This window comes from Mobula hypostoma, chromosome 10 (genome assembly GCF_963921235.1).
Source record: "Mobula hypostoma chromosome 10, sMobHyp1.1, whole genome shotgun sequence".
Taxonomy (NCBI): domain Eukaryota; kingdom Metazoa; phylum Chordata; class Chondrichthyes; order Myliobatiformes; family Myliobatidae; genus Mobula; species Mobula hypostoma.
Genome location: NC_086106.1, coordinates 948,970 through 974,103, shown reverse-complemented (window position 1 = coordinate 974,103; position 25,134 = coordinate 948,970). Strand labels below are relative to the sequence as shown.

The following is a 25,134-nucleotide window of genomic DNA, read 5'->3' as shown; positions in this document are numbered from 1 at the left end:
CAGCATACAGCTGGTGTCTTCCACAGTGAAGACTGACCCAAAATACTTATTCAGTCTGTCTGCCATTTCCTTGACCCCCATTATTACCTCTGCAACTTTGTTTTCCAGCAGTCTGTTATCCACTTTCACCTCTGTCATACAGTTTATGTATGTGTAAAAACTTTTGGTATCCTCTTTAATATTGCAACCCTCTCATTGGGGCTCATACACCAACTTGGGTTGCTAGCCGACTCTGCTGACAGCCATGTGACTCAGAAGTGCGAAGGCCACCTTTCATAAGCAATACACGAGTAGAGTCAGTAGATCTGGGGTTCAACCAAATAGGAATGTTGAGATGTTCGATTGAAGGAACCCCGATTTGAGCAAACGTTGTGTAAATACTGCCCATACAGAGCTACCGGTTGCCCAGAAATGACAGATCATACACCAGGATAAAAGTATAGAAATATATTTACCATATTTCAACTTTATCAGTTAGCGGATAAAGCAAAATAAATAAATAAATAGGCCAATTAGTTACACCAATGAAAATGTGCACATAAACATTGGAGCTCATTTCTGTAGTAACTGGCAGTAGCTTTACTCATGGTGCAGAATTCTCCTCACCGACCACAGGTGGAACTTCCCTTTTTGGAATCCTTTGACTCACAAAGCACTCCATACAATAGGGTCTCCCCTTCGGATGGAATCCTCCAGGCATCTTCCCTGGTACTCTTTTCTCCGGACCTCCCACCAAGAGACATCAAACCAGACTACTGTCCTTTAGAAAGCTCTTTCGGCCCAGCTCTTGAGAATGTTCCATGTCACCCCATTCCTGATTGGCTAACATAAAATTCTAAAGTTGGACAACATGACCCCCTTATCTTTAGCCAAATCCAAAACACTCTTAAAAGCAGGACACACAGCTTTTACACAAAACTGCTTTAAAAAACTTCAGCATAGCAGTAGAAATCTTAACACATTATTGGCTATCTTACTTTCACAATCCAAGTTTACCTTCTTAATGACTTTTTTAAAGTTGCCTTTTGTTGGTTTTTGAAAGCTTCCCAATCCTCTAAATTTCCACTAATTTTTGCTCTATTCTATGCCCTCTCTTTGGCTTTTATATTAGTTTTGACTTCTCTTGTTAGCCACAGTTGTGTCATCTTGGTTTTAGAATAATTCTTCCTCTTTAGGATCTATGTATTCTGTGCCTTCCTAATTGCTTCCAGAAATTCCAGCCATTGCTGCTCTGCCATCATCCCTGCCAGTGTTTTGGCCAACTCTCATGCCTCTGTAGTTCCCCTTACTCCATTGTAGCACTGATTCATCTGACTTGAGCTTCTCTCTCTCAAATTGTAGGGTGAATTTGATCATATGATGATCACTTTCCCCTAAGGGTTCTTTTACCTTAAGCTCTTTAATCAATTCCAGTTCATTGCACAACACCCAATCCAGAATAGCCGACCCCCTAAAGGGCTCAACCATGAGCTGCTCTAAAAAGCCATCTCATAGGCAATCTAGAAATACCCCCTCATGGAATCCAGCACCAGCCTGATTTTCCCAATCTATATGCATATTGAAATCCCCCATGACAATTGCAACAATGCCCTTTTGGCATGCATTTTCTGTTTCCCATTGTAATTTGTAGATCACATCCTTACCACTGTCTGGGGGTTTGTATACAACTCCTATCGGGGTCTTTTTACCCTTGCAGTTCCTTAACACCTTCTGACCCTATATCACCTCTTTTTAATGATTTGATTTCATTTTTCACCAACAGAGCTACACCACTCCCTCTACTTTCCTACCTGTCCTTTCAATACAATGCGCATCCTTGGGAGTTAAGCTCCCAGCTATAATCTTCTTTCAGCCATGATTCAGTGATGCATACAAAATCATACATGCCAATCTGTAACTGTGCTACGTTTACACATTCATCTACCTTATTCCATATACTGTATGCAAATTTAACACCTTTAGTCCTGTATTCACCGTTTTTGATTTTGTCCACCTTTTACACTGCAACACATCCTGTTGACTTCAATTTTATCCTTATCAACAGCCTCTCCTCACTACACATAGCATCTATTTGTAAACCAGCTGCCTCATCTTCAGCACTATTACTCTGGTTCCCATCTCCGTACCAAATTAGTTTAAACCCTCCGGAACTCTAGCCCACTTGCCCGCAAGTTGGCTAGAGTTGGACCCCCTCTGGTTCAATGCTGCCACATCAAATCCAGATCATAAACCAAAGAAAGTTAATGATCACCTTGTCTTCACATCGAATGGAAGATCTAGATCTCCAACAGGGAAATTTAAACCAAAACAGTTGTTTCAGAGTCAGGTTTAAGTCCAAGTAAGTAAATAATTTATGCTGTCTTCAGTGCTTTTCCTGCCGTCTTCTACTCTCTGCACATTCCGGTTGATCCAGGATACCACAGACTCCAGGCTCTCCCTCAAATGTACAGGTCTACTATAGCACCAAAGACAGCTTAGTAATGAGAAGTCACATGGAATAGGATTTATGTGCAATGAGTGTGAAATAATGGTTGAAAACATTATAAAGTTTGTATTGGAGTGGGATGTGGCAAGATCAAATGCTACAAAATATAGTTGTTAGATATATAGACTAGCCAATTTCACACAACAGGCGCTTTGTTTAAGATTAATTAAATAACATACTGATGTGCAAGTCAAGATAAAGTATAAAAATCGCTGTCAGAATTTGGCTTGTAAAGACCATTAGACATTGCAACAGAATCAGGCCGTACATCCCATAGAGACTGCTCTGGCATTCCATCATGGCTGACCCATTCTCCTGCCTTCGCCAAGATTCAAAGGTTCCAAGATGTTGGAAAGTCTCCAAGGTACTACTCTCAACTACACAACTAGGTAGTTTGTTCCATGCGTCTACAACTTGCTGTGTAAAGAAATGCTTTCTGATGATAGTCTGAAAACTCCCTTTAACTAGTCTCCACCTATGGCCCCATGTCCTTGCTGATGGCTTAATCTTGAAGTAGCAGCTGGCATCCACCTTATACCCTTAGTGATTTTGAACACTTTTATTATGTCTCCTCTCATTCTACATCTTCTTAGGCTAAAAATACTTAATTCTTTCAAGCTTTCTTCATAGCTCATACCCTGCAGACCTGCAATGAGTCTAGTTGCCCTTCTCTGAACTCTCTCCAGGGCCTTCACATCCCTCACACAATATGGAGACCAACATTGTACTCAGTACTCAAGGTGTGGCCTCACAAACGCATTATACAGCTCAAGGAGAACACCTCTAGACTTGAACTTCAAAGAGTGCATTATACAGCCCAATATTCTATTAAGCTTCTGTGCATTGTCTAGATGTGGATAGTGAGGAGTTCACCAGGTAACCCAAATCCTTCTCATACAGTGCACTTTTTAACTCAAGATCCCCCCATTGTATATTTATAGCTAATATTTCTACTTCCTATATGTAATATTTTATATTTACTTACATTAATTTTCATCTGCCCACATCTAGATTTTGCTTGGATCTAACTATTGATTCTGTTGCCTGAATGTTATCGGCCATCCCCCTAATTTTGTGTCATCTGCAAATTTAACTAGTTTGTCATGTGTTTATCCAAATCATTAACATAAATTAGAAACAGCAGCAGATCCAAAACTGATCCCTGTGGAACCCCACTTTAACATCTTCTAGGTGTGAAATGATCCTCACTACAACTCACATCAAAGTTGCTGGTGAACGCAGCAGGTCAGGCAGCATCTCGAGGAAGAGGTACAGTCAACGTTTCGGGCCAGACCCTTCGTCAGGACTCACTGAAAGAAGAGCTAGTAAGAGATTCCTCATGTTTGCGTTTTTAAACTCACAACAACTCATTGTTTTCTGTTTTTGAGCCAATTCTGTACTCATTAGCACACCTTACCCCCAATCCCTACCTCCTGTAATTTGATTATTGACCTCCTGTGGGGTACCTTGTCAAAAACCTACCTAAAAGTTGCTATCATAAATTTTAGTTGCTTCTTCATAGAACTGCAGCATATTAGTAAAACATAATTTTCCCTTTCTCTGCTAATATGCCTATTCTTATCAGCTTCCATGATTGCAGAACTTAGTAAGTTTTGATATGAAAAGGGGAATTTTGTCTTGAATAATTAGGATTGAGTTGTTGATTTACCTTTCATCTTTTGTAGTTTAGAAGTCTGAAAGAGGGCTTAATTGAAACTGAGAGGTCTTTACAGGATTGAATTTTCTTTACAGGAGAGTTTAGGAAACATCATTTAAAAAGAATTGTGACAGGATTTTTACAACCATGGTGCTGACATTCTCTGCGCAAAGGGTTGAATTCGTCCACTCTAATTTCATATTCATCAACAACAGAAACTTTGACATTCATAATATTACATGTAAATTAAAATTCTTGATCTCACCTTCAAATGCTCACATTAAACTGTTTATTTAAGGTAAGAGATTCAAGAACAAAATCCACACAGACATACATACAAAAAAAATAATGCAACTTTAAAACAAGGCATGCTTATTGTAATACATTATTGCATTATAAAATTCTAACTTTATACAAGTATGTACAGCACACAAAGTATCCATATGGATCACACAACATTTTTTAAAACTAATACAGTTTTAAAACAAAAGCCAGCCCATCAGATATCCTGATTAAGACAAACAGTACTTTCTGCCCCAGACGGGGTTTTGGCCTGGGGAATTATTCTACAATTTTTAATGGCTTTCACATATTTAGTCTCTTTAAAATTTCAAACCCGCTTTAAAAATACCTGCAGGAAAATATTTTTGTAAAGGAACAACAATGGAAGAAACACAGCTACAATTCCTTGGGCTAGGAAATCAAAAAAAATTTAGAAAAATAAATCCCTCTTCACGAGAACTTTTAAATGCACAATGCCTTGAATAATCAGATGGCCTCCATGCAGATTAATGTTAATGCATCAACAATGCTGCTATTGCAAACAGATGATAGAGGCACAGTATAGGAATGTGAAGATGGGATCTCATTATCTGGTCATCTATATTCATTGTTTTATTCAATTTAAATTACTTCTATAATTCACCCTATTTATAAAAATGTCGTGAATTATAGAAGTTGCTTGTAGTTTGAGACTCTGCCCCCTTCCTCCCAGCTCTGACCATAATAAAGCTAGTTCTGTCTTTCTAGATACAATTATTCGGCGGGTTTGTGATTGCTTCCCAAATTAATACTGTTATAGCTTTCTATGAAAGATGCAAATTTTCCAAAATAAAACTCCTGAAAAAAATAGATAGCTTTCTCATTAAGAACTTTTAAAAACAAAGCTACAGTCATTTTTGGGAGCAGTGTTTCTCAAAGGCAAGGGCAAGTCTTAATCTTTTGAGTGTAAAATGGCAGGGATTGTGGGGAAGGAGGCAGAATCATGAATTGCTTAAAAAACATTTTCTGCTTATCAATTTTATACTCAAACTTGTGTCAATGAAGGATTAGAATTAGTAGTTAATTCTTAATAGCACAAGAAAATCTGGAAATACTTTTCAGCTTAGAAGTACAACTACAAAATGATTTGAGGAATTATGGTTCTTTTATTGGAGTCCTGTAAAGACACCAAGAACCCAGGCACTTAACTTCCTTCTGTGGTTTCAGGGGAGTCTTTTATTTCGGTAACTGTAGTTTCTGTTCTATCATTTTTATCAACAGTTCTGAATAACGCTCAAGCAGAGCTCCTGTCTTGCCATTCTCCAGACATTCTGAAGGGGAAAGTGACACGCCAACTACAGCATCTGAGGCTGGCAAACATGCCACAGAGTTCAAATGATTCCTCACAGAGGAAAATGCATTGCACAAGATAGTTGTCATCTGGGACTTCACTTCTGGTGCAGCTTCACTGGATGTCACCTGTAAGATTGGATTGGGACAATCTTTAAAAACAACATACATTTCCCTCTCAGTTTCTTAGGCAATAGCTGTTACCAATAGCCAGTTATCTTGCATGAGTTAGATGCTGAGAAGAAAAGCTCATCTACACTTGGTTTTCAAACATCATGTATTATGTACTAGCAGTAAACAGCAAGAAACAGTCGACAAATTTATTTAAAAAAAAGTGGAATACCAGTTGCATACTAGACCACAGTTATTTGGTGACAGTGAGACTAACAGTGGTGAAACCACGACTAAACAATCACTGGTTAAGTGAGGCAAAGCGGCGGCAAAGACGTGAACCATATACAGATTAGAGAAAGAGGTGCTTGCTGTTTTGAGGAAAATCAGGGTGGACAAATTCCCAGGGCCTGACAAGGTGCTCCCTCTGACCCTGTGGGAGGCAAGTGCAGAAATTGCAGGGGCTCCAGATGAGATATGTAAGTCATCCTGAGTGACAGGAGACACACCATAGGATTGAAGGATAGTCAAATTGTTCTGCTGTTTAAGAAGGGCTCAAAGAATAAACCAGGAAATTATAGGCCAGTGACCCTGACATCAGTAGTGGGAAAGTTATTGGAAGGTATACCAAGAGTATTTGGATAGACAGGGACTGATTAGGGATAGTCAGTATGGCTTTATACACAGTAGATCATGTCTAACCAATCTTACAGAATTTCAAGGATATTACCAGGAAAACTAATGAAGGCAAGGCAGTGGATGTTGTCCATATGGATTTTAGCAAGGCATTTGACAAGGTCCCACACGGAGGATTGGTCAAAAAGGTTCTGTCACTTTCATTTAGGATGAGGTAGTAAATTGGATTAGACATTGGTTTTGTGGGAGAAGCCAAAGAGTGGTAGTAGATGGTTGCCTCTCTGACCGAAGTACCACAGGGAGTGGGGCAAGTTCCCTTGTTGTTTGTCGTCTATATCAACGATCTGAATGATAATGTGGTTAACTGGATCAGCAACTTTGTGGATGACAACATGATTGGGGGTGTAATGGACAGAGAGGAAGACTATCAAAGCTTGCAGTGAGATCGGGACCTGCTGAAAATAAAAAAAATGGCAGATGGAATTTAATGCAGACAAGTGTGAGGTGTGGTACTTTGGGAGGATCAGTCAAGGTAGGTCTTACCCAGTGAGTGGTAGGGTACTAAGGAGGGTGGTAGAAGAAAGGGGTCTGGGAGTACAGGTCCATAATTCATTGAAAGTGATATCACAGGTAGATAGGGTCGTAAAGAAAGCTTTTGGCACTTCATAAATCAGTACAGGAGTTGGGATGCTATGTTGAAATTGTACAAGATGTTGGTGAGGCCTAACTTGGAGTATTATGTGCAGTTTTTCTCACCTGTCTACAAGAAAGATGTAAATAAGATCAAAAGAGTACAGTGAAAATTTACAAGGAAGTTGCCAGAATTGGAGGACCACTGATATTACGCAACATTGGATAGGTTAGAACTTTAACATAGAAGATTAAGGGGAGATTTGACAGAGGTATACAAAATTTTGAGGGGTATAAATAGAGTAAATGCAAGCACACTTTTTCCACTGAGGTTGTGTAGGATTACAACCAGAAGTCATGGGTTAAGGGTGAAAGGTGAGAAGTTTAAGGGGAACATGAGGGGACATCTCTTCACTCAGAGGGTCTTGAGTGTGTGGAATGAGCTGCCTGCACAAGTGGTGCATGCAAGCTCGATTTCTACATTTAAGAGGTTTGGAAAGGTTCATGGATAGTAGAGGTATAAAGGTCTTTGGAACTAGGCAGTTTAAATCGATCTGACTAAATGGACCAAAGGGCCTGTTTCTGTGCTGAAGTTCTCTATGACTCTAAGACTTTGTAAAGCATCAAGTACATCTCCATGTTATATTGTTCAGAGCTTCTGATCAATGCTCAACTGTTACATTTCCAGTGGGTTTTTTTTTGAGATGCATTTTAGTTATCATCTTGTTCATCACGCCTTGGTTGACATTATGGAATAAATATATTCAGAGAAGCTCATGCACAGGCAGACCAATCATCCTAAAGGACAGCTAAAGTATATCCTTCAAATATGATGCAAATAAAACTCCCATTTACAGCAAAAAAGTAACAAATTAAAATATTATAAAAGCCATCCACAAACCTTGCTATACAGTTGCAAAGCCTTTTCCAAAGTGTTCTGAAGTTCTGTTACAACGTATTCACAATTCTGAATACTGACCGCAAAATCTGCAAAAAATTTAACAGCTAATTTAGAAAAATAAATTCCTACCAATGATGCAGTGCATTATGTTAAGTAACTTACTAGATCAAAAGAAAACAGCAGATAACTGCAAAGCCAAACATGCTGTGAACACTTGGGTCATGCAGCAGCAAGAGACAATTTCTGTAGTTTCCACATCCTTCCTGTAGTGAGGTGACCAGAACTGAGCACAGTACAGGTGCCCCCCACTTTACAAAAGTTCGCTTTACGCCACTTCGCTTTTACAAAAGACCTACATTAGTACCTGTTTTTGCTAACCAAAAGAAATCCGAAGAGGATTTTCGCTTTTACGATAAAAGGCACCCGCTTTAAACTTGTGTTTACCCTGAGAAAGACTACCATGACCGTGAAGCCTTGCGCGGGCAGGTGTGTGCGCTTGCGTCTACGTGCTGATTTTATCCCCCCCACAAATTGGTTGTTGGCTAAATATTCCCGATTCTGGTAAGTGAAACTACACTGTACGTACGTTATTTCTACTTTATATAGAAAAAAGGTGCCCACTTTAAACTACACTTTAAACTCGTGTTTACCCTGAGAAAGACTACCATGACCTTGAAGCCTTGCGTGGGCAGGTGTGTGCGCATGTGTGTATGTGCCTTTTTTTTTAAGGTTTATGTGCTATTTGGTATGATTTGGTACGTTATTTTTTGGGTCTGGGAACGCTCAAAAATTTTCTATATAAATTAATGGTAATTCGGCTTATGAAAGGTTTCATAGGAACGCTCTACTTTCGGATAGTGGGGGAAACCTGTACTCCAAGTGGGGTCTGACCAGGGTCCTATACAGCTGTAACATTACCTCTTGGCTCTTAAACTCAATCCCACAGTTGATGAAGGCCATGCGTCATACGCCTTCTTAACCACAGAATCAACCTACGCAGCAGGTTTGTATGTCCTATGGATTTGGACCCCAAGACCCCTCTGATCCTCCACACTACCAAGAGTCTTACCATTGACACTATAAATCTTACTATTAATACTATAAGTCTTACCATTAATACTATATTCATGCAAACATTATTCAGGGTGATAAGAGGGTCAGAGGGTCATAGAGCACACTAAATTTACACCTTCCCAATAATTCCCTTTAGCTTCTACCACTCACCCACACACTGACAGTAATTTATAGCAGCCCATTAACCTGCCAATTCATTTCTTTGGTAACAGAGTGAACCTGCAAACTTCACAGAAGCAGTACCCTAGGCCAGGATGAATGCAGGTCACTAGAGCTGTGAAACAGCAATTCCACTGGCTATGACACTGTGCAGTCAGTGACCCTCCGTTGAGATAGGCATGTATGATTATACATGCTTATTGAAATGACCAATGATCTTCTGGCTCTGTATGTTGTCCCACTTGGGATTGCAAATATCGAGTTTAATTAAAGTCGGTGCCAGTGAATCTTATGCTTTTATTAGCCAAAGTTAATTTCTATTTGTCAAAATAATAGTGAGGATTTCAACTTGAAAGCATTGATAGACAGACAGACACACTTTACTGATCCCGAGGGAAATTGGGTTTCGTTACAGTTGCACCAACCAAGAATAGAGTATAAATATAGCAATATAAAACCATAAGTAATTAAATAATATGTAAATTATGCCAGATGGAAATAAGTCCAGGACCAGCGTATTGGCTCAGGGTGTCTGACCCCCCAAGGGAGGAGTTATAAAGTTCGATGGCCACAGGCAGGAATGACTTCCTATGACGCTCTGTATTGTACCTCGGTGGAATGAGTCTCAGGCTGAATGTATTCCTGTGCCCACCCAGTACATTATAGTCATAGTCATACTTTATTGATCCCAGGGGGAAATTGGTTTTCATTACAGTTGCACCATAAATAGTAAATAGTAATAGAACCATAAATAGTTAAATAGTAATATGTAAATTATGCCAGATGGAAATAAGTCCTGGACCAGCCTATTGGCACAGGGTGTCTGACCCTCCAAGGGAGGAGTTGTAAAGTTTGATGGCCACAGGCAGGAATGACTTCCTATGACGCTCAGTGCTGCATCTTGGAGGAATGAGTCTCTGGCTGAATGTACTCCTGTGCCCAACCAGTACATTATGTAGTGGATGGGAGACATTGACCAAGAAGGCATGCAACTTAGACAGCATCCTCTTTTCAGACACCACTGTCAGACAGTCCAGTTCCATCCCCACAACACCACTGGCCTTACGAATAAGATTGTTGATTCTGTTGGTGTCTGCTACCCTCAGCCTGCTGCCCCAGCACACAACAGCAAACATGATAGCACTGGCCACCACAGACTCGTAGAACATCCTCAGCATCATCCGGCTGATGTTAAAGGACCTCAGTCTCCTCAGGAAATAGAGACGGCTCTGACCCTTCTTGTAGACAGCCTCAGTGTTCTTTGACCAGTCCAGTTTATTGTCAATTCGTATCCCCAGGTATTTGTAATCCTCCACCATGTCCACACTGACCCCCTGGATGGAAACAGGGGTCACCGGTACCTTAGCTCTCCTCAGGTCTACCAGCTCCTTAGTCTTTTTCACATTAAGCTGCAGATAATTCTGCTCACACCATGTGACAAAGTTTCCTACAGTAGCCCTGTACTCAACCTCATCTCCCTTGCTGATGCATCCAACTATGGCAGAGTCATCCGAAAACTTCTGAAGATGACAAGACTCTGTGCAGTAGTTGAAGTCCAAGGTGTTCAGAGAAAGGGAGAGGTGAAGAGAAAGGGAGACAAGACAGTCCCCTGTGGAGCCCCAGAGCTGCTGATCACTCTGTTGGACACACAGTGTTGCAAGCACACGTACTGTGGTCTGCCAGTCAGGTAATCAAGAATCCATGATACCAGGGAAGCATCCACCTGCATCGCTGTCAGCTTCTCCCCCAGCAGAGCAGGGCGGATGGTATTGAACGCACTGGAGAAGTCAAAAAACATGACCCTCACAGTGCTCGCTGGCTTGTCCAGGTGGGCGTAGACACAGTTCAGCAGGTACACGATGGCATCCTCAACTCCTAGTCGGGGCTGGTAGGTGAACTGGAGGGGATCTACGTGCGGCCTGACCATAGGCCAGAGCAGCTCCAGAACAAGTCTCTCCAGGGTCTTCATGATGTGGGAGGTCAATGCCACCGGTCTGTAGTCATTGAGGCCGCTGGGGCGCGGCGTCTTCGGCACAAGGATGAGGCAGGACGTTTTCCCACAGTACAGGAACCCTCCGGAGCCTCAGGCTCAGGTTGAATACATGGCGAAGTACTCCACATAGCTGAGGGGCACAGGCTTTGAGCACCCTGGTACTGACACCATCCGGTCCTGCAGCCTTGCTTGAGTTGAGATGTTTCAGCTGTCTTTTCACCTGTTCAGCCGTGAAGCCCACAGTGGTGGTTTCGTGTGGGGGAGGGGTATAGTCATGACAGCAGGGTGGGGGACTGTGAGGAGGGGTAGGAGGGGAGAGTGGAACATGTGTTGATTGGGGGCCGACAACAGATGACTCGTGGGGAATGGGCAGAGGTCACAATGTCAAATCTGTTAAAGAACAGATTTAAGTTCATTGGCCCTGTCCACACTGCTCCTCTGTTGCAAGTTTGCTGAAACCCAGTGATGGTCCTCATCCCCCCTCCAGACCTCTCTCATGTTGTTCTGCTGGAGTTTCCACTCAAGCTTCCTCCTGTACCTGTCTTTAGCCTCCCTGATCCTGGCTTTCAGGTCCCTCTGTATTGCCCTCAGCTCCTCCCTATTTCCATCTCTAAACACCCTCTTTTTAGGGTTCAGGATGTCCTTAATGTCCTTTGTCACCCATGGCTTGTTATTTGAATAACAAAGAACAGTTCTTGTCAGAACATTGCAGTCCACACAGAAGTTGATGTAATCAGTGATGCATTCTGTGAGCCCATCAATATCCTCTCCATGTGGCTCACAGAGTGCCTGTCAGTCTGTCACCTCAAAACAACCCTGGAGCGCCTCATAAGCCTCCTCCGACCATTTCCTCACTGTCCTCGAGGTTGCAGGTTTACTCTTCACTAGGGGCACGTAACAGGGTTTTAGATGCACCAGGTTGTGATCTGACCTTCCCAGTGGGGGGGAGGGGAGAGGAGCTGTATGCAGCCTTAACGTTAGCATACATCAAATCCAGAGTCCTCTCCCCTCTGGTTGTACAGCTCACATACTGCGTGAAGTTGGGCAGTGTTCTAGCCATGGTAACCTGGTTGAAGTCACCCGAGATGGTAATGAGGGCAGTCGGGTGCTGGGTTTGTAATCTGGCTATGACGGTGTTACACGCCGATGTTGGGTTGGCAGAGGGAGGGATGTACACAACAACCACAATTGCATGCGAGATTTCCCTTGGCAAATAATATGGCTGGAGCCCAACAGCAAAAAGTTCAATATCTGGGCTACAGACCCGTTCCTTGATCGTAATATGCCCAAGATTGCACCATCTGTTATTTACCAGAACCGCAAGCCCCCCTCCTTTACGCTTACCCCTCTCAGTGCAATTCCAGTCAGCTCGAACGGTCTGGAAGCCCTCTATGGAAACGCTTTGATTAGCTATGTCCTCGTGCAGCCACGTCTCAGTAAAGCACATGACACTGCTCTCCCGAAATGTTCTCTGATGACACTGCTCTCCCGAAATGTTCTCTTATGTAGTGGATGGGAAACATTGTCCAAGATCGCATGCAACTTAGACAGCATCCTCCTTTCAGACACCACCGTCAGAGAGTCCAGTTCCATCCCCACAACATCACTGGCCTTACGGATGAGTTTGTTGATTCTGTTGGTGTCTGCTACCCTCAGCCTGCTGCCCCAGCACACAACAGCAAACATGATAGCACTGGACACCACAGACTCGTAGAACATCCTCAGCATCATCCAACAGATGTTAAAAGTACCTCAGTCTCCTCAGGAAATAGAGACGGCTCTGACCCTTCTTGTAGACAGCCTCAGTGTTCTTTGACCAGTCCAATTTATTGTCAATTTGTATCCCCAGCTATTTGTAATCCTCCACCATGTCCACACTGACCTCCTGGATGGAAACAGGGGTCACCAGTGCCTTAGCCCTCCTCAGGTCCACCACCAGCTCCTTAGTCTTTTTCACATTAAGCTGCAGATAATTCTGCTCACACCATGTGACAAAAACTTTGCAACAAAAACTTTTCCAATTATTAACATTTTCCTCAAATCTCAGGAATATAAAAAAAGAATCTGAAAAAATCATTGCATCAATAAGGTCGAAGTGCCTGAACAATCATTTTAATACTGGGATGATTAAAAGTATACAGTTACAGCTATATAGGACCCTGGTCAGACCCCACTTGGAGTACTGCACTCAGTTCTTTCTGGTCACCTCACTACAGGAAGGATGTGGAAACTATCGAAAGAGTGCAGAGGAGATTTACAAGGATGTTGCCTGGATTGGGAAGCATGCCTTTTGAGAATAGGTTGAGTGAACTTGGCCTTTTCTCCTTGGAGCGACGGAGGATGAGAGGTGACCTGATAGAGGTGTATAAGATGATGAGAGGCATTGTTTGTGTGGATAGTCAGAGGCTTTTCTCCAGGACTGAAATTGCTAACACAAGGGGGCACAGTTTTAAGGTGCTTGGAAGTAGGTACAGAGGAGATGTCAGGGGTAAGTTTGTTTGTTGTTGTTGTTTCCTTTCGCAGAGTGCGTGGTGAGTGCGTGGAATGGGCTGCTGGCAATGGTGGTGGAGGCAGAAACAGTAGGGTCTAGGTAGGTACACGGAGCTTAGAAAAATAGAGGGCTATGGGTAACCCTAGGTAATTTCTAAAGTAAGTACATGTTCGGCACAGCATTGTGGACTGAAGGGCCTGTATTGTGCTGTAGGTTTTCTATATTTTTTTCCATTAATTTTCAGTGTATTACTGTGAAGACCAGCATTAATTATCAATCTTTAACTGTCCCCTGAACCACATGGCTTGATGAACCACTTCAGAAGGCCTTTGATAAGGTCACACATAGGAGGAGGTTAGTGGGCAAAATTAGAGCACATGGTATTGGGGGTAGGGTACTGACACGGATAGAAAATTGGTTGGCAGACAGGAAACACAGAGTAGGGATTAACGGGTCCTTTTCAGAATGGCAGGCAGTAACTAGTGGGGTACTGCAAGGCTCGGTGCTGGGACCGCAGCTATTTACAATATACATTAATGATTTGATGTGGGGACGTGACCAAGTGGTTAAGGCATTGGATTAGCTACCTGAAGGTCGTGAGTTTAAGCCCCAGCTGAGGGAACGTGTTGTGTCCTTGAGCAAGGCACTTAATCACACATTGCTCTGCGACGACACTGTATGGGTCCTAATGCCCTTCCCTTGGACAACATTGGTGTCATGGAGAGGGGAGACTTGTAGCATGGGCAACTGCTGGTCTTCCACACAACCTTGCCCAGGCCTGTGCCCTGGAGAGTGAAGACTTTCCAGGCGCAGATCCATGGTCTCGCAAGACTAACGGATACCTTTACTTTACTTTAATTATTTAGATGAAGGGATTAAAAGCAACATTAGCAAATTTGCAGATGACACAAAGCTGGGTGACAGTGTGAAATGTGAGGAGAATGTTATGAGAATGCAGGGCGACTTGGACAGGTTGGGTGAGTGGGCAGATGCAGTTTAATATGGATAAATGTGAGGTTATCCACTTTGGTGGCAAGAACAGAAAGGCAGATTACTATCTGAATGGTGTCAAATTAAGAAAAGGGGAAGTACAATGAGATCTGGGTGTCTTTGTTCATCAGTCACTGAAAGTAAGCATACAGGTACAGCAGGCAGTGAAGAAAGCTAATGGCATGCTGGCCTTCATAACAGGGGGAGTTGAATACAGGAGCAAAGAGGCCCTTCTGCAGTTGTACAAGGCCCTGGTGAGACCCCACCTGGAGTACTGTGTGCAGTTTTAGTCTCCAAATTTGAGGAAGGACATTCTTGCTATGGAGGGAGTGCAGCATAGGTTCACTGGGTTAATTTCAGGGATGGCGGGAATGTCATTTGTTGAAAGATTGGAGTGACTGGGCTTATATACACCGGAATTTAGAAGGATGAGAGGGAATCTGATTGAAACATACAAGATTATTAAGGGATTGGACACGCTAGAGGCAGGAAACATGTTCCCGATGTTGGGGGAGTTTAGAACCAGAGGCCACAGGTAGACAATTTAGAACGGACTTGAGGAAAAACTTATCCACACAGAGGGTTCGTGGTTCTGTGGAATGCTCTGCCCCAGAAGGCAGTGGAGGCCAATTCTCTGGATTCTTTCAAGAAAGAGTTAGATAGAGCTCTTAAAAATAGCGGAGTCAAGGGATATGGGGAGAAGGCAGGAACAGGGTCCTGATTGTGGATGATCAGCCATGATCACAGTGAATGGCAGTGCTGGCTTGAAGGGCTGAATGGCCTACTCCTGCACCTATTGTCTATTGTCACATTGGTGATCAGAAATCACGTTTAAGACAGATTTCCTTCTGTGACATTCAGATAGTTTTATGACCATTATTAAGACAAGCATTTTACTACAAGAGTAAAATAAAAATCTGAATTTCCCAGCTACCCGTAAGTAAGTGCATTTTCAACTGTTGTATCTGGACTCTGCAACTCAGATGTCCAGAAACATTCATCAGTCTAACCATTACACTGCCGCAGCTAAAGTATGAGGAAACAGCTTCAATTTAAATATTTATTAATGTTTTACACATGACCATTTTAACTACACAGGTAGCAGAAGGTCCTGTCAGCTGCTGGACAAAAAGCATTAAAGTTCAAGCACACGAAATAGCAGACTATCACAACTTTGGAGAGGATATTAAATATAATGAAATTTGTAACAAATAAGCACAATTTTCTCTAAAAATAATAATCTTTAGGAAAAAGTTATGCAAATAAGCACTAAAAATTATACCTGCTTCACTGGTAGGCTGCTCTTCAACTTCCTGGGTTTCCTCAGGTGACTTGGGGATCATGAAACTGTTTCCTTCTGAGACAGTCATGGAATTACTACTCATTCTATCCTCATTGGAACTGACACAGTTGTGCTGTGGTACAGTGGTGAATGAGTCCAAAGATGAATATTCATCCAAAGTGTGCTCTACTACATCTTCTGAAGTGTTGCACTTCTCTGAATATCCACTCTCTCTCTTTACGACTTCCACTGAATTCACATTTGGATTGTGCCCATTTTCCTCACGGTCACAGATAGCTTTATCCTTTTTCACTAAACATATTGGTTGCATGCATGTGACTGCAGAGGATGACAGCCGTGTGGAATCTTGACCAGCTCTTAGCTTTTGTTTAACCTTTGAAACGGCAACACCATTAACTAATGGAGGAGGCATCAACAATCTATCTGTATGAATTTTGGAAAGATTCAGGGTTAAATTGGCTCGGGCTTGATGGTTCCCATAAACTTGTGAAGATTGTTTTGGCAACATCTTTTCTTTAGAATCTTCAGTTGAACAGACTTCACTTGGAGTGGATCCTGTCACTGCCTCTGTTAAGTCTGCAGTAGATGATGCTTTGGAATTGGGTAAACTCACTGATTGTCCTAAGGTTTTCAGATTCAGGTTCTCCCCCAGTGATGCACTACGAGATATCTTGGCTCTGAAGCTGGCAGTTGGATCCATGTATGACCTGGCTCTGCCTGATTTGTTTTTCGATGTAACTGAATCAGCAAATAAGGTCATTTTGCCATTAAGTGACGGTCTCGCTGCTGTCTCCTCATTCACTTGCATATCATTGTTGCTCGATTGAGCAGCTGACATGAATGAAGATGACAACGAATTATCACCTTCTGATTGAAAGCAAAATAAGAAATATTTAATATAGTGTACTTGCCTTAAAAGCAAAAAGTATGAACTGACAATTTTACTATTGGAAACAATGATTTGTAGAGATATGTCTAATTGAAAGTAAGTCAACCCAGGTCAAATCTTACCCATTTGTACCAGGTCCTTGACAGAGGCTGATCTTCTGCCCATTTGACTGCTTTCATTCTTTCTTCGTTCTTTCACCCCAGGCAATACAGGGGGAATGCCAGCACTCGTAAACATCAACCGTGCTTCCTGTTCATTTCCACTTGTCACTTTCTCAACCCCATTTCCCTTTACAACTCCATGAATTTCTATCCCACTGAAGGACGACTGAAACTGTGACCCATTAGCTTGCGAAGTTTCCTCTTCAGGATTTGACTGTGTAGACTTGAGAGATGCCTGGTGAGAAAATCATTAATATTTTTTTCCAAATACAGCTTTCATTCAATCTCATTGTTAATTAATAAATTGTGTACACAGGAAATGCATTCCATCACCTAGAGCTACCTTTCTCCCTCAATCTCAACATTAAGTGGTGCGCTAGGTGCTAATAACAAACATATTATTAGACTGCAGCCAACCAGTGAGCAGCAGCATGAGAAGTAGCAATTTCATTTAGATCTGTGGCTGAAGATTAAAAACTGCAGCAGTTTGTGGCAGTTTTTGGAGTTGGACTGCACCCCATCAGTGAAGGGATTCATTAGAAAGGGTGAAAAAAATAAGACGGGCAAGCAGAGCTGCTATTATGAGTGGGAAAGTGCTGGCATGGCTTTGGCTCATCAGGCTCTGGCGAGATCAAGCTTGGACAAAGTAAGTATTGGGTAGATTTCTTCTTCTTTTCTCTACATTCCTCACCTGTTAGGGCACAGTACCTTCAATGAGAACTGCTCCAGGGACTATTCTGTGTGTGAAGTGTGGGAATTCAGTCTCCCGTATAAACATCTGCACCAGCTGCACCTCCTCAGAACATGCTGAGGAACCGCAGCTGCAGGATTGGTCTCAGAGTACTTGGAGGCACATGATAAAACAGGCCATGATCAGTAGTGTTTCCTCGAGGGAAAATGTTGCCTGACAGATCTGTTGGAATTCTTGGAAGAAATAACAAGCAGGATAGACAAAGGAGAATTGGTTGAGGTTGTGTACTTGGATTTTCAAAAGGCTCTGACAAGGTGCCATAAATTAGGCTGCTTAACAAGCTACATGGTATTACAGGAAAGACACTAGAATCGATACTGGCACTGGCTGATTGGCAGGAGGCAGCGAGTGGGAATAAAGGGAGTTTTTCCTGGTTGGCTGCCCGTGACTAGTGGTGTTCCACAAGGGTCTGTGCTGGGTCTGCTTCTTTTTACATTGTGTCAATGATTTCGATGAAGGAATTGATGGCTTTGTGGCCAAGTTTGCTGACAATACAAAGACAGGTTGAAGGGCAGGTAGTGTTGTGGAAGTAGAGAGGCTACTGAAGAACTTAGATTAGGAGACTGGGGAAAGAAGTGGCGGATGGAATACAATATCAGGAAGTATATGATCACGCACTTTAGTAGAAGAAATAAAAGCACAGACGTTTTCTAAATGGAGAGAAAATTCATCAACCTGAGGTGCAAAGGGACTTGGGTGTCCTTATGCAGGTTTCCCTGGAAGTTAATTTGCAGACCGAGTCTGTGGTGAGGAAGGTAAACTCAATGTTAGTATTATTTTCAAGAGGACTAGAATATAAAAACAAGGATGTAATGTTGAGAATTTATAAAGCATTGGTGAGATCTCATTTGGAATATTGTGTGCAGTTATGGGCCCCTTATCCAAGAAAGGATGCGCTGACATTGGAAAGGGTTAAAAGATGGTTTACAAAAATAATTACGGGATCAAAAGGCTTGTCATATGGAGAGCGTTTGATGGCTCTGTGCCTGTACTCACTGCAACTCCGAATATTGAGGGAAATTTCATTGAAACCTATTGAATGTTAAAAGGCCTCAAAAAAGTGGATATGGTGAGAGTGTTTAAGACCAGAGGACACAGCCTCAGAATAGAGGGACATGCATTTATAATGGAGATGAGGAGGTTGAGCAGAAAATGAGGAATCTGTCTGTGGAATTGTTGTCACAAGCGGCTGTGAAGGTCAAGTAACTGGGTACATTCAAGGCAGAGTTTGACATACTTGAAAAGTCAGGGTATGAAGGGTTACTGGGAGGAGGCAGGAGGTTGGGGCTGAGGGGGAAAATGGATCTGCCATGATAACATGGCAGAACAGACACGATGTGCCAAATGGCCCAATTCTGCTCCTATATCTTATATTTTATCCTGAAAAAGAGGTGGAGAAACAGGTTTGCGATTGCAGAAATGCAAAATTAAAAATTTAGAAATGCACAGTAATATCTGATCAGAGAAATGCAAACACTGAAGGGTTTTCAACAGCAACTTCTCATCAGATACTGATAGGAACTCTTATTACCATTATATGTTGTTCAATGCAAATCAATTTCTAAAAAGAAAGGAGCATGCATTTACAGACTATCCTGGGTAAAGTTTCAATAATTGCATTCATATGCACTTCTAAACTGTTTAAAACTGAATTTTCTCTAACTCAACTGAAAGTCTACAGAGCATGACAAATATCTGGTGGGAAGTCTAATTAATTTAGACTTGATTGTTCAAGATTTCTTACTTTTCTAAAAGCAGTAAGTAATTCATTTCTGAAGGTGAACTGGCTTCACTTGGATCCAGTGATGAATCCAAGAATTTAGATACAATTTGAATCCAGTGAGTCTTCAATGATCTTCCAACTGTTAACAACTACTCAAAATAAGGTTTAATAGAAATTATGTTTAATTATTCTTGACAGAACACCAGTGAGAGCAAATGACAATTTATTGCTACAACAAATATAGCACAACTTCACCACGGACGGTCCCAGGCCCTGCCGTGAAAGGATGGGCATAGGGTATGGAGCTGGCAACACCACCCCGTAAAAAACAGAGTTCCTGAAATGCCATCAGAAACTTCAAAAACCTCATCCCTGGGGCAGGAAGGATCTTCAAAGATGACCGACACCTACAGTCAAAACAAAAGACTGGCCCAGGACAGAGGACAATGGCCAGTTGCTATTGGCAGCCTATGCCTCAGTAAACATGATGGGCTTAGGAAGAAGAAATATAGTGGAAAGATTGAAGTGTGTTTGGGGTAGTTTAGTTTTGGTAGCCTTTTAGCAAATGATAAACAAATATTGGAAATATTATTAAGATTATACAACTCAAACAGGAAATCTCCTCATGACAGCATAGTGAAGGTAGCAGTACATTAGAGTTCAAAAGATCTGATAGCCTCTTTAACTCATATGTTTTGGTCTTGCCCTACTTTGGAAACTTTTTGGAGAGACATTTTTAATATTATCTCTAAGGTATTGATTATAGATATCTCTCCTCACCCTATTACTGCTATCTTTGGACTACCTAAAATTTCCAGTAATCTCTCCCCTTCAGCCCGTAGAATGATTGCATTTCTTACTTTAATGGCGAAAAGATGTATCTTACAACATTGGAAAGAGCTTAATGCTCCAACTACCTTTTTTTGGTTTTCTCAGACGATATTATGCTTGAATCTGGAGAAAATTAGAAGCAATCTTTATGACTCCTCATTTAAATTTGAACAGACTTGGAGATCTTTTATTCAATATTTTCATTTAATGTAATATATACCCTTGTTTTTTTTACTGTTTTTAATGGAGGTCGGGATTGAGGACGTGATTTTAAGTTTAACTCTGTTTGGTTTCAAGTTAGCCCATTGCTTTGCTTTGCTTTTAGTTAGTTGCACGGTGGGTTTTTTTTGGGGTTTTTTTTTCCTTTTCTCTATTGATATATATATAAAATTAGTATACTATTATGTTACCTTGGTATGTTATGTTTAAATTACATTGTTTGTAGTATTTTTTTTGTATTAATATCTTCCATAATTTTATTATATTCTAACAGTGTATTAGTGTCTATATGGCTTACCTTTTTGTATAATTATTTAATAAAAAGATTTAAAAAGAAAAGAACAAAAGATCTGATGATTAATGTTATTCTAATGTGAAAGAGAAATGATACATCTCTGGATTAGGAAAAGCCTCTGAAAGCCATCCAGTAAACCCTTGAGCATATTGACTGGCTGCATCACAGCCTGGTATGGAAACACCAATGTCCTTGAATCCTTGAATGGAAAATCCTACAAAATGTGGATACAGCCCAGCCCATCATACGCAAAGCCCTCCCCAACACTGAGCACATCCACACGGAGCGCTATCACAGGAAAGCAGCATCATCCAGGTTATGCCTTCTCATTCCTCCTATCAGGAAGGAGGAACAGAAGTATAAAGGCACACACTCAGTGATTCAGGAACAGCTTCTTCCCTTCTGCCATCTGATTTCTGAATGGACAATGAACCCATGAATACTACTGTTCCTCATTACTTTTTTTTGCACTTATTTAATATAACTATACACATATTTACTGTAATTCAGTTTTCTTTTATCTATCATGTACTGCATTGTACTGTTACAAATTTATGAATTTCACGACATAGGTAGGTGATATTAAACCTGATTCTGTTAAGTACTTTGATAATAAATTTACTTTGAACTTTGGTGAAATGCATGCACATACTTCGGGAACTCATGACTCCTACCACCAAGAAAAACTAGGGCTGCTAATACAAATGGATAACACTACTTGCATATGCTGTTCCAAGTCACACATCACCCTGAAATACTTTGCTATTCTTTTATCATCAATAGGTCAAGATCCTGTAACTCCCTATCTAACAGCACTGCCAACTCAGGTAATTTCCAAATGGTTAGTACTGTACATTATGGCCATGCAAGCAACTTCCAAGACCAAAAAAGTAAAAATAAATATCAGGATTGAGTTGAAGTGCAACATTCCTCACCCTTGGGTGGCATAATTACTTACCAAAGAATAAAGCAAAACTCATCTAATAAGTTTCTATATTTGGGAGAAATTGGCCATTCCTGTAAAACAAAACTTACCATGCAAACCAATCTGAATTGAAATCGGGGAGCTACTCTAACAAATTTTCTAGGGGAAAATTACACAGAACATTCAATTCACTAATTATATTTCCAGAAACACATACTTTAAAACATGATTAAGCCATTAACTTAAAGTGATTCGCAGGATTCAATACTCTTAGGAACAAAGAAAACCAACAGCACAATACGCCCTTCAACCCACAAAGTTGTGCTGTCCTGAGAAATTACCAACAGTTACCCATAGTCCTCTATTTTTCTGAGCTCCATATACCTGTCCAGGAGTCTCTTAAAAGACCCTATCATATCCGCCTCCACCACAGTCGCACACATCACTCTCTGCGTAAAAAACTTACCCCTGACATCTCCTCTGTACCTACTTTCAAGCACCTTAAAGCTATGCCCTCTCATGATAGCTATTTCAGCCCTGGGAAAAAGCCTCTGACTATCCATGCGATCAATGCCTCTCAGCATCTTGTACACCTCTATCAGGTCACCTCTCATCCTCCGTCACTCCGAGGAAAGCACCTAAATTTATCGGGTAGTCTGTCGGGTTTACAAAGGTGACAATATTTGCTGAAATTCTTCAATGCAAATTGTCAGATGGATTTCCATAAGCTATTCTTCTGAAGCAAAGTATGATTGAAGGGTTGGGCATTAGTAATATAATCCTCTCCAACTTGCATCCATCAGGTTTGTTTCCTCATCAAGAAATAAATTTATCTGTCTGTTATCCAACTGGCAGCTTCGAATCACAAACTTACCCAAATTATACATAGACTTAATATAACTGTACTCCAACCTCCACTGAAAATTGAGTTGAAAGTGGGAAACACCAAGTAACTGCCGAGTTCCTTCAGCATTTTGCGTATTGGTGAAGTAGCTCACAAGTTATTTAATCTCATTTGAGAAAGGTTTTAAGATATAACTATGCCAAACTTAGTTAACTTACATCTTGCAAATATTTGCTCTGCTGTTGGAAGTTGTGGGGGAAAGCTGCTGTGATCCTGCAGGGTAAAACAGAAAACACAATATTTTGATACACGTGGCACTTCATGTAGTTGATATTACACAGTGCGTATTTTTAAACCATCTGAATGAAATACATCTTAAAAACAGTATCAAATTAATCTGTAACCAAAGATTTTGATCTTCAGCTCCAAGAATTGCATACAAAAACATGATCAAGTTTGTCCATTAGCATGCAAGCAAGGAAGGTCCCAGACTTTATTACTAGTTGGTGCTGCATTGCACTGTGATTAGCTTACTGTACTTGATCACTTCAGAGCAGAGGTTCCCATCCTGGGGTCCACAGACCCCTTGGTTAATGGTATGGTCCATGGTGTAAAAAAAAAAGGTTGGGAACCCCTGCTTTAGAGGGAGAGAAAAGATATTACTCCTTGCATAGATACTCACCAGAGTACCTACTTGTTATAGCAAACTTGGCCCTCCAATTTGAAGACATCTGCTTGGCCTGCGTGTTGCTACTATATTGGGAACCTGCACAAACCTCCAATTTTCTACTGGTGCCCTCCCAACAATGAATCGGCCACAAGCTGGTGGTGTTGAGACCGCCTGAAAGCACGGCTTGGCCAAGCAGTGCAACTGTGAGGCTCAGAGCAGAGTCCTGACCAGCACAATGAATGAAGACCATTGCCAAGGACTCACATCCCCTGCACGGTGGATGGCAACAAGCCGAATGAAATATACAAGTCATTAGACTGGAGAAAAGCTGTGAAGCCAAACAAAACAAAGACAGCAGCTTTTACCATCTCCAACAGGAGAAGAGACAGAATATAGGATCTGCAGTTTCCACCAACAAGGAGCAAGGTGATGCCAGACACTGCCAAAATAAATAAAGATCCTTTATAACCCTCATTCTCTGCTCTAGTGATATATAGAAGTGGTATTTACTGTAGTGGAAGCTAGAGGACAATACAGACAATCAGGGCAAAGTAACTACCAAGGACTGCTTCACATATTCTGGTCAGTCGGGTGATGAATACATAAGCCAAGTATGAGGGAGTGTTTATTTATGACAAATGTTGGAGAATGTTGTGGGAAAAGATTCCTTAAGGGCAAGCTCCTGAAAATAACTTGTACCCGAGTCTTTTCTGTATAATCTCGGTCAAAATATAATGTGCCATATTAGATGCCTACAGCAAAGCATTCAACGTTTACGAGTGAAGTTTTGCAATTAAACTGATTAATTTTGATCCTCCAAGGTGTACATGGAAGAAATTTGATATATGTGGACAGCTTTAGACAACAGACAAGCTTTCGATGAGGGATTTAGTTGAGAGGTGCACCAGTTCTCAGTCATTCTCCAATACAATAACATTAGTCACTTGAAAAGCTCCAGATTAGCCTTAATACTGAAAGGCGGCTAAAGTGTAATCAAAAATATGACACGGTTCACAAAACTAGAATATTACACTCAACCTTCACAACTGTTTAATACAAACCTACTACTTTTCTGGCAGCGGGACAGAAATCGAGCAGAAATACTCAAGCGTGGATTCAGGAAGAAGTTGTTCTCATTTTCTGCATTTTGCTGGAGATCTTTCAATGAATTGTCAAATTTCTCTGTAAATTAACAAACCAATTTTATTCATGTGCATGTGATCACTAGTTTGGAAAAGATAGGTAAAGAAAAAATACATTTTCTCCACATTATTACCATTAGAAAACTCATTAGCTAGAGCTTCAAAGTTGTGTTTGAGGAATTTTTCTTGGTCTGGTGTTTTTGCTGCATGTAACTCCTGAGGTACTGTGCTGCTCTGTTCGTCCTCCTCTTCTAATCCTGAAGAATGACCATCGGAACTGAGCTGACCAACAGAGTCAGAATCTAGGGTGTGACAATATAGTTAGTATTGTAATTCACCCATTGAACCAGGTTCAATCATTTGCTTCATTGCACCAAGACCTCTGCTACATTTGCTCAATCAAAAAAATCAGAAGGGGAGAGGAAGTAGGTTCAAGGGGGAATGTGAGTGAGTTGTGGATGCCTAGCATGCGTAGTCTGGTATAGTGGTAGAAGCAAATCTATTAGAGACTTTTAAGAGATAGGCACATGGATGGAAGGAAGATGGAGGGATATGGACATGGTGTAGGGAGGGAGGGATCAGTGTTTGGGTGATTTTGATTTATTTTTTTTTTAAGCTGGTTTGGCACAAAATTGTGGGACAA

The 25,134-nt window shown here is 41.3% G+C and overlaps 1 protein-coding gene across 2 annotated transcripts in view; it reads right to left on the bottom strand.

Moving 5' to 3' along the window:
* The window catches only part of LOC134352591 (mitogen-activated protein kinase-binding protein 1-like), a 158,397-nt gene that overhangs the window by 4,025 nt on the left and 129,238 nt on the right, over positions 1 to 25,134 (bottom strand). The window contains exons 25-31 of one of the 2 annotated variants that reach the window (XR_010019413.1): positions 24,626 to 24,793; positions 24,411 to 24,531; positions 22,898 to 22,952; positions 17,053 to 17,326; positions 16,021 to 16,908; positions 8,032 to 8,117; positions 4,155 to 5,882 (exon numbers count right to left, since the gene is read on the bottom strand). Coding sequence is in view for 1 of the 2 variants with exons in the window: in XM_063059866.1 (XP_062915936.1) it covers positions 5,640 to 5,882; positions 8,032 to 8,117; positions 16,021 to 16,908; positions 17,053 to 17,326; positions 22,898 to 22,952; positions 24,411 to 24,531; positions 24,626 to 24,793 (1,835 nt within the window). In the remaining variant the exon portion in view is untranslated. Of the gene's footprint in view, positions 1 to 503; positions 5,883 to 8,031; positions 8,118 to 16,020; positions 16,909 to 17,052; positions 17,327 to 22,897; positions 22,953 to 24,410; positions 24,532 to 24,625; positions 24,794 to 25,134 lie in introns of those variants that run through there. The other variant, XM_063059866.1, reaches the window with a different exon arrangement.